The 10,450-nt window shown below is 48.9% G+C and overlaps 1 protein-coding gene across 2 annotated transcripts in view; it reads right to left on the minus strand.

Moving 5' to 3' along the window:
- The window catches only part of hjv (hemojuvelin BMP co-receptor), a 7,004-nt gene extending 747 nt beyond the window's left edge, over positions 1 to 6,257 (minus strand). The window contains exons 1-5 of one of the 2 annotated variants that reach the window (XM_084357119.1): positions 5,955 to 6,091; positions 3,271 to 3,313; positions 1,944 to 2,042; positions 1,265 to 1,815; positions 1 to 817 (exon numbers count right to left, since the gene is read on the minus strand). The exon at positions 1 to 817 is cut by the window's left edge and continues 747 nt beyond it. In XM_084357119.1, the coding sequence (XP_084213245.1) occupies positions 188 to 817; positions 1,265 to 1,815; positions 1,944 to 2,025 (1,263 nt within the window). In that variant the 5' untranslated portion in view covers positions 2,026 to 2,042; positions 3,271 to 3,313; positions 5,955 to 6,091 and the 3' untranslated portion in view covers positions 1 to 187. Of the gene's footprint in view, positions 818 to 1,264; positions 1,816 to 1,943; positions 2,043 to 3,270; positions 3,314 to 5,954 lie in introns of both variants that reach the window. The other variant, XM_084357120.1, reaches the window with a different exon arrangement.
- Positions 6,258 to 10,450: the final 4,193 nt, after the last annotated feature.

Genomic DNA, 10,450 nt, shown 5'->3' on the forward strand with positions numbered 1-10,450 from the left:
AGCCGAGCCTCCAGAACAAGTCGACAGAATCAGCTCCCATCATGCATTGCACTGAGAGACACGGCGTCCATCAGGCTCGTCTCTCATATCGGGATGCCATGTTGGATCCGCTGTGGTCACATGATCACAGGTGTGTGGAGTGACATCACCATCTTAATGAACAGGTGTGCAGAGACTTCCTGCTGTGTCAGGCTCTGCTCAGAGTTCCCAGCATGCCGAGCAGCAGCAGCAGCAGCGTGAGGTCCAGTCGTGCTCCGTGTTGCTCGGCGGCGGCGACAGGCAGCAGGTGAACTCTCTGCGTGTCAGTGATCATGTTCCTGGCGTCCTGCAGCGCGCTGATGGCAGCCACGCTGGAGTTCAGGTCTCCGCTGGTGATCAGGTCGAACACACAGGCCTGGTAGTAGACATCTTGGGCAGGAAGCAGTGCCGCGCAGTGAGCCTGGGCGCTGACAGCAGAGGGCGGCGAGGAGCCCGTTGGCGGCGGTGGCGTGTGGACTCTCTGGGAGGCGGGGCAACCCCACACACACAGCTGCAGGTCCTGCTCTGGCCCAAAGGCCTCCACGATGCTGCGCGGCGAACGGACCGACAGGCCGAGCGAACGTCCGCTCTGACGCACCACCAGCAGCGTCCCGATGTGAGCCGCCCGGATCTCTGCATGTTGGCCGGGACTCTGCGTCCACACCGTCAGGCTGTGGTGACCTCGCCGCTCGCCGCTCGTCACCGAGCCGTCGGCGAAGGCAGCGGGAACGTTATCGAGCTCGGCCTGGTAGAGCTGCTGATCCACACACTGACGCCAGTTCTTAAAGATGATGGTGATCTGAAACAAGACGACAACACGAGTGACCACGAGATCATCTCAACATCAATCAATCAATCAATCAATCAATCACAGTTGAACATACAGTGAAGTTCTGTCTGTAACTCCAGAACATTCCTCTGACCAGAACACAACAGAATCATGTCGTCAGGTCAAACAGTCCATAGCAACCATAGTTTGGACCAATCAGAGTCCTCTGAAGAGCCACTGGCAGCTGTGGGCGTGGTCTAGATGTGACGACCAGCATCACCTTCAGAGGTTAGCATAGCTGCTGTAGCATCAGTTAGCCTAGCTGCTGTAGCATCAGTTAGCATAGCTGCTGTAGCATCAGTTAGCCTAGCTGCTGTAGCATCAGTTAGCCTAGCTGTTGTAGCATCAGTTAGCCTAGCTGCTCAGTTCTATCTTTCCTTTAATCATCAGACCTTTGATCAGATCTCTGTGACTCACCTTCGTCAGCACGGTGGCGTGCGCCCCGCCCCTTGCTGGCGAGCTGGTGGCCTGTATGTATAGGTACTCGTTGTCTATGAGAGGCCACGCCCCCTGCACGGCACACGTCTGGAAGTCATTGTTGAAGGTTCGGACGTGCGGGTCTCCGAAAACGCTGCAGTGCAGGTACTCTGGAGTGCGGCCCTCTCTGATGAAGAAGCTCCTCTCGTAGAGGCAGGCGTCGCCTGACAGCGTGCCCTGAGGCAGGGGGCGGGGCTGGGCGGTGGGCCCCGCCCGCGGGCAGTGGTGCTGAATCAGCAGGTCCTCGATACCCTGAACAGCTGAGTGATAGGCCAGGTCACCGCGACATGCCCGCGCCATCCGCTTAGTGCACATGGCGTAAGAGCGCAGGGCGCTGCAGTATCCAGTGTTCACCGCCTCCCTGCTGAAAGCTGCACCTCCTCCTGCTCCTCCTCCTGCTGCTCCTCCTGCTGCTGCTCCTCCTCCACTCAGGTCCAACGTCGCAGCCACAAAGTCCGAGTTACACCTCAGGATCCGACAGGAAGCTGTGCCTACAGAGAGGAGGAAGAGTTGGTTGGAGAGGCAGTAGTTGTAAAAACTGTTTACGTTGAAAGCTACTTCCTGCTGTCACAGGCTAAACGTTAGCCTCTAGCCACCTCATGCTAAGGTGTGTTTGTACCTTCAGGTAAACTCAGCTGGACCAGCAGCAGAGTCAGCTGGATGCAGTGTTTCCATGGTAACGCAGTGTGCTGTGGCTCCATCAGTTCACAGAGATCACCTGGACACAGAGACGGGATGATGTCACACCTGTCTGTCACCTGTCTGTTCAACACCTCACAGAGACCCGCCGACCAATCAGAATCACCTGCTGACGGGTTGCTGTGTGTTCATTGGTTCTACAATCATGCTAGCAGCAACACATCTTAGTGTTTAGTGTATTAGTATGCTAACATGCTAATGTTTAGCAGGTATAATGTTCATGCTAACAGTACAGTTGAGGCTGATGTAGTTGGTCATCACATTAAATGATTAAATGTTTCTGTCGTGACAATGAAGTCGTAAAGACAAGACAAGTACTTCAAAATCTTAATGAAGAGATGTTTATATTTTTATAGCGTCTGTTAGCACAGCTGCTATTGTGTCTGTTAGCATAGCTGCTATAGCGTCTTTTAGCGTGACATTATTTTATGAACAAACGGGCTCTGATTGGCTGAGCTGACAGGAAGCAGTAGTGAGCAGGAAGTCTTTCTGAGGCCATTAAAAGAACATGATGGATGAGAGACAGTCTGTCTCTCTGTCTGTCCTTCTGTGTCTCATCAACGCCATCAAGACGCCATCGAGACGTCCCGAAGTTGCAAACGCACCGTCTCAGTGTGACGTTCAGGGGACGACTCTGCAGCTGGACACACTCGTCCATAAATCCAGTCCCTCCTGCTGACGTGTCTTTCCTCCATTTATCACCTTTCATATGCTTCAGGTGAGGACAAGTGTCAGAACACGTCCCTCGATCTGATTGGTCTGTAACAAAAGTGGGACTTCCTGTTGTTTTTCATCTCAGCTGCTGCGTTCAGGAACCGTTCCTTCTGTAAGGTTGTGATGTCACAACTGTACAGTCAGCCACGCCCCCAGCACGGCCGTGGATACAAAAACACGACAGAGAGACATGGTGGGCGGTGCCAGCTCGGGCCTGTGACAGCTGACCAATCAGAACAGACTTAGCTTTAGGGAGGCGGGCCTTAAAGAGACGTTCAGGGACGACCTCATGATGAAAACTAATGATAATTACAATCAGCTGCTCGTTTTGATCTGAAATCATGATGTCTGTATTTGACTGTGACTTCCTGTTTGACCTTCACAGTAAAAGGTCCTGATTAGCTGACTGTCAATCAGCTGCAGGTTTGACTTTCAGGTGTCGTTGCTATGACAACAGATCCAGTTTGAGTATCAGAACCAACAGACCCATGATCAGCTGATCATAACACACATGAGCTGACTGATGTCCTCACCTGCTGTTACCTGCTCACACCTTCTTCTTCTTCCATCAGACACCTGCAGGTGCACACACACACACACACACACACACACACACACACACACACACACGACTCATCATTGATCACTGATCACTCTGATTATCACCAGATTATGTTCATTTTTCTTGTTCGTGTTTTCAGGCGTGACGTCGTCGTCTCGACCCGTCGTCACAGCTCTGGTACCAGCTGAGTGTAAGTTAACAGGCTGTAACTCTGCGCTGACTGGATCCAAATCTGTGAACACGGTCTGGACCGCCACGCTGCACAGGTGAGTGTAACCACTCTCCCCACAGGGGGCGCTGCAGTGACAGGGATCAATGGTCCGTTCTCTGTGAGCGCCGCGCCAACAGCACCGCTAACAACATGAGCAATCAGAACCAGCTTCAGGTTGAACCATCAGACTGGAACATGATGTCATTCACCTCCAGGTGGCGCTGCAGTACGAGTCTAACTGAGCGCTGGCAGAGCTGTGTGAGACTCACAACACACACGTCCACATGTCAGCTGTGTCCAGATCCAGAGGCACACTGAGTCCAGTCGGTCCAGTCGGTCCAGTCCTGCCTCACACAGAACCATCTGGTCACGAGTTCATCATCTCATTAAAAACTTTAGTCAGAATCCTGAAATCATCACGACACGATGATCCTGACGTGACAAACACACAGCTGATCAATACGTTGACACGTTGATCAATGCTGTTGATATTTAACGATCAGACACACAGAGCTCGGTTTATTGATGAGAGTTGATCCTACCTGCAGACAGCCGCTGCTCACAGCAGCCTGAAGAAGCACTGCTGTGTGTGTGTGTGTCTGTCTGTCTGTGTGTGTGTGTGTGTCTGTGTGTCTGTCTGTCTGTGTGTGTGTGTGTGTGTGTGTGTGTGTGTGTGTGTGTGTCTGTGTGTCTGTCTGTCTGTGTGTGTGTGTGTGTGTTGTAACATGGACTCTTGTCTGTTTGTTTTTTCTGCAGAACAAACAGCAGCAAACAGGGGGCGGGGCTTAATATGGCGCTGTTCATTCATTGGTTACAGATGATTGACAGACTGACTCGTAACATTTTTCACCAAAATATTTTCTTCAACAATCAAACAGGAGTGACCGGCTGTCAGAGAACCTCAGAGAACCTCAGAGAACCTCAGAGGCCTGAAGGCTCCAGGTGTGATTAAATAAAGTAACAGAGCAGAGTGAGAAGAGCAGGCGACAGATAAACATGGACGACACCTTTAATGTCTCAGAGTCACTCACAGCTACATTCACCTGTGATGTGATGTCACTTCCTGCTCTGTATGAGACAAACCTGTCCATCACTGGGACAAACAGACTCCATGTTTCTACTCAAAGACAGAAAGAAGTTCATGGAGAACATTTGCTGAATTTACAAGAAGGAACAAATCAGTCAGAATCAGTCAGAGACAGAGTTTCACACAGTTTATAAAGTGTCTCCAACTCAACAACTCACTAAACTGACACATTTGTTAAGGGAGTCTGGGGACAAAGAAGTAGCCTATACTGGTTACTGGTTAGTGTGTTTGTAAAATGTGACATGTTTAGATCAATAACATGTTTCTTCTTTCATAAATTGAGTGTAAATGGTGAAATCAGTGTAAACAGTGTGTTCAAACAGCTGCTAAATTTGGCAGGTGAGACTTTAGCACTTTAGACACAGAAGCAGACAGGCTGGTACAGCCATGCTGCCACAAACTGACACTTTTTACAAGGAAACACACAACTGACTGTTTTCATTTAATGCTGAAGTTACAAGAAGGAGACAACGATTCAGAGTCTGTCAGAGACAGATGTGATCAGATCGACCAGACTGTCAGCGAGAAGCTGAACTGCTCCTTTAATGAAGGTCTGACTGCAGTCAGCTGACCTGTGCTCCTGACAGGCTCAGTGTGTGTGTGTGTGTGTGTGTGTGTGTGTGTCTGTGTGTGTCTGTGTGTGTCTGTGTGTGTGTGTGTCTGTGTGTGTGTGTGTGTGTGTGTCTGTGTGTGTGTGTGTGTGTGTGTGTCTGTGTGTGTGTGTCTGTGTGTGTCTGTGTGTGTGTGTGTGTGTCTGTGTGTGTGTGTGTGTGTGTGTGTGTGTGTGTGTCTGTGTGTCTGTGTGTGTGTGTCTGTGTGTGTCTGTGTGTGTGTGTGTGTGTCTGTGTGTGTGTGTGTGTGTCTGTGTGTGTGTGTGTGTGTGTGTGTGTGTGTGTGTCTGTGTGTGTGTGTGTGTGTGTTTGGGTGGTATGAAGTCTAAATTTAAACCACAGTTGCCCCCCACAGTTGCAGCCACACACACACACACACACACACACACACACACACACACACACACACACACTCTGACCTGTTGGTTCTGTGTGTTGTTGAACAGACTGTGTTAGCGACGCTGCTACATGTTGTTTCCTGATGTTAGCATTGAAGCTAACTGTTGACTGACAGGTCACCATGGTAACACAGATGACAGCTGACGTGTGTTGTGTTCCTGATGATGTGAAGCTGCCGCCTGTTTGTGTTTGTTTGTGGCCGTCAGCTCTCTGCTCTGATTGGTCCTCACAGTTTGATCCTTCACACTGACAAATAACGTGACGTGTTCCTGTCAGCTGGAGGCACCGCGACGGGCCGAGTGACACAAAGCCCACAGAACTGTTCTGTTCTCACGTCTGTCTCTTACCTTCAGCTGGTCCTGGTCCCAGTCTGTTTACAGGGGAATCAGCCTGAAGGGGGAAACTCAAGGTCCACGACTCTCCAGGACTCTGCCCTGGTCTGGGTCCTGGTCTGGGTCCTGCTCGGGGTCCTGGTCTGGGTCCTGGTCTGGGTCCTGGTCTGGGTCCTGCTCGGGGTCCTGGTCTGGGTCCTGGTCTGGGTCCTGGTCTGGGTCCTGCTCGGGGTCCTGGTCTGGGTGGAGGTGTGTTCACAGCCGACTGACACTCAGTTCTAAATAAATCACCAACAAGCAGCAGCTGCTGTGACAACTGTCCTCACACACACACACACACACACACACACACACACACACACACACACACAGACACACAGACACATAGACACACACACACCTCCCTCTCTGTACAGTACTTCAGTACTATATTGAGGTAATTGTACTCTTTACTCCATTACTGTGTGTGTGTGTGTGTGTGTGTGTGTGTGTGTGTGTGTGTGTGTGTGTGTGTCCTTCTGAGGCCACCGTACGACTGCTGCATGTAAACAGGAGCAGCTCTTTATTTAAGGTGGTCAGTTATTAACAGGAACAGCCTCCCGAGCTCCTGATTGGCTCCTCAGTCCGTCACTCATGAATCCTGCTGTTTTATTGGCTTGTATTAGACGGAGGAGGAAACACTGAACACTTTTAGATTTACTTTAAAGAGATAAAGTTCAGAGCTGCAGCGATTCGTCGATGGAAGGATTCAGCATCTGAAACGTGAACATGTAACAGTCAGAGCACAGTTACTGTGTTTGATGAGGCTAAAATCACTGTTTTTATGAATGGAGTCTGGTGACCGTGAGCAGGCCTGCTCTCTTATTCTTCAGTCTAACTCGTCTATTGAAACAAATGATTGTGATTTGACGAGTTGCTTCAAACAGCAGCTGGAGACTCGTCTCTGACGTTACTGAGTCTTTGAGTTCTGGACAGAAGACGAAGACTTTATGTGTTTTAACAAAAAGGCTGTAAATCGCGTTCAAACTGTGCAGAACGCAGCTGAAGGCTCGTAGCTGGATCCAAGAAAAGGGATCATATCACCCCGATTTTATATTCCCTACATTGGCTACCAATTCATTTTAGGATTCATTTTAAGATTTCAGTACGTACTTTTAGAGCCCTCCATGATCAAGCTCCCTCGTACATCACGGAGCTGCTGCGACCCTATGACCCCTCACGCTCACTGGTCATCAGATCAGAACCTCCTGATGGTCCCTCACACTCATTGTAAAACACGAGGTGATCGCTCTCCAGGCCGGTGCCCCTCGCCTCTGGAATGAACTACCATCGGCCTTACGTGGCTCGGAGTCCACTGAAGGTCTGCGTAGACAGGCTCTTACTGGTGTTGATGCTCTGGGCCTCAGTGAAGCTGCCTGGATTTGTGCCGTTGTGTGTTTTTTGTTGTGATCTCTGTATTTTATTGCATTTTATCCTTGTTGTAAAGCACTTTGTGATTTTATCTATGAAAAGTGCTATATAAATTAAATGTACTTGCGTCGCTCTGAACTGTGACGAGCATGTTGCACATTTTATTCTGACGCTGATGATGATTGTTGGCTGCAGTCCCGACAGACCTGTAGGACACCGATGTAACAGAGGTTCTGTCCGTTGAATGCTCTCTCTCTCGTCCTTGTGCTCTGTGGGACACGTGAGCGTTTTCTTCTGATCCGGGTCCATTGGGGTTTTATTTGGCCTCCATTTTATGTTTTTAAAGTTTTATTATATTCATGTTATGTTTCTCCTTGTAGGAGCTCGGGTGATGTCCGAGAGGATGTATTGATTATTGCTTTACTGTCGTCTCTGTCAGGAATAAAGCCGATTGAGACAGGAGCATTGTGGTTCACTTCACGACTACTACACAACGCAGAGGTTACGTACCGGTTACACTTGGTGCCGTGACCCGGATCAGAAGGAAACGCTCACCTCTCCCACAGAGCACAAGGACAAGAGAGAGAGTTCAACGGGACATGGACACTTCATACAGACATGGGGTCGCCCCAGAAGAAACGCAGGGGACACAGGGAGCTCCGCCGAGAAGAAGTCAGGTGGATAGAAACGAAATGATTTTATTATATACAGCATAACCTCTGTTACACTTAGACTCAGCTGACACGTTCGATGAACATGTTAATGTTTATAAAGTAAATGATGTTAAATATTCATGAACCTGACGACGCCGTGACGTCAGCTGGCAGCCAGCAGGAGGCAGCAGACACTCACTGGCTCCATCAGCTGATCTGAGGTCTGACTGATGATCCACTTCATCACGTTATGTCACCTGATGCACCTGAGCTGCTCTCTGACGTCTCACCTGTGTTGTAATAAAGTTGTGTGACTGAGCGGCGGTCCAGCAGAGTGAAGCTGTTGGCCCTTTAAGTGCAGAGCGGGGCCCCTCCACGCCTCACTGAGCAGCTTCACTGCCTTTGTTCAGGTTCAGAGGAGGGGGGGGGGGTCCGGACCAAAACCAGGACTGAGGACTGAGACCGTCCACAGAGCAGAGACCAGAGGACGAGTCACAGAGGCTGCAGAGCGAGGTGAGTCACTGACGACTGTTTCATGTAACATTAATGTCAGAAAACAGGAACCTGAACACATCACGATGAAGAGGAGCAGCTGTGGTCTTCATCTGTAGCTCGCCTCAGCGTTATCTTTATATAAAGATGTGAGCTCATGTCGTCTTCTTCTCATCATCTTCACTTTATCAGACTTCAAAGTTCAGTCAGTCTCAGAATTTGAACTTTTAACAACTTAAAACTTTTTTTACTTAATTTTATCTGTAAACTGATGGAAAGTAACGAAGTACAACTTAAGTACTGTACTGTCATTCTGAGCTACATCTGCTTGATTATTTCCATATTCTGCTTCTTTATACTTCAGAGATGTTTCCACAGTCACAGTACTCGAGTAAAAGTCTTAAAGTATCTGATGTTAAATGTACTTAAGTATCAAAAGTAACAGTAACTGATCCGTATGTTTACATGTATGTGCTGTGAGTCAGCTGTTTCTATCTGACTGATGATAAAAATCAATTCATCTAAAAATGTGTCTCAGGTTTGAAACTGAAGACTGAAACTTTAAAACATCAGACTTGATATTATTCTGACAAAGACGCCAGAAAACTTTGGATCTGAACCAAAAGACACTTTTAGTGAGGTGACGAGGTCCAGCTGTGTCCTCCAGAGGAGACGCCTGAACTCATCACACATGATCTCATCTGCAGTCATCGGTGGCGTCGTGACGGTGACCAGCTGCAGTCATCGGTGGCGTCGTGACGGTGACCAGCTGGACGTGGCGCTGCAGCGTCACCATGTGTCACTGGAGCTCGTCGAGGCATCAGGATGTCTTACAGTAACAATATTCGCCCCCCCGACATGAAGTCAGCTGATATGAGCAGACGTGAAACATAAAAGTACGTGAGGCCGTGACACTGAGCTGAACGACATCACACTCAATGATTGGACAGAATGTAGCTGTGATGTCATCACTCCCTCCTGTGTGTGTTTCCTCCCCGGGTCGGGCAGGTCCGGGATCAGTGCACTGTTGTCACGTCTCCCCTCCAATATTGCACTCGTCCCGGCCTCCCCGGCCCAGGGGTCACGACCCCCCACAGTGACTGTCTGTGTCCTGAACGTGTCCTCCGTCCCTCAGGACCAGAGCAGGATTATCTTCAGTCTTCTGAGATGAATCATTCAAATGTCCTCACACACACACAGAGCTGTGGAGATGATGTGTGTCTGCAGCTAGCTGCAGTTAGCATCTCTCTGGTTCCTCTGTGGGATTATTGAACTGGATTCTGGATTATTACAGAAAATAATGTGAAGGTTCTGATCCGTCCAGGTTCTGTTCAGCAGATAATCTCCACAGATGAACTCCACTCTGTGATGTTTGAAGGTAAATTAAATGTGTAGCAGTAAAAAGCTAATGCTAGGCTACAAACAGACGACATCACGGTCACATGACTCAAACGTCTCCACCACTGAGCGTCTTACTGCACAATTACTATCCAGGTTTCTATAAACTGATCAATGCACAAGTTGTAAAGTCAGAGTGAGAACAGTGTGTAACTAAAGTGGGCCTGTAAAGACGGACTAGTGAGGAGACGAGTCTCCGTGTTCGCTGTGAGGACGTTTAATGTCCCCGACAACCTCTGTAGTCTCATTCAGACGCTTGTTAGCAACCGCTAACTGTTTTTAACACATGAAGAGCTTCATAATTAAAGTGTGGACATTAATGATGAGTTTATGTTGGAGAACAGAATAAATATGTTCAGCCTGTGGTGACCTCACAGCTGATTACACTCATTTAACTGGAAACACATTCAACACACTCAGACTTTGAGACGAGGGGACAGGAAGTGCTAACATGCTAACATGCTAACTGATCTCTAGAATTAGGACGACAGATGACATCACTCTCCTCATGTTCTGGATGAACTGAAGAACAAAGTCAGACGATGATCAACAAGAGGA

The sequence above is a fragment of the Pagrus pagrus genome, assembly GCF_965226575.1.
Source record: "Pagrus pagrus genome assembly, chromosome: 7".
Lineage (NCBI taxonomy): Eukaryota > Metazoa > Chordata > Actinopteri > Spariformes > Sparidae > Pagrus > Pagrus pagrus.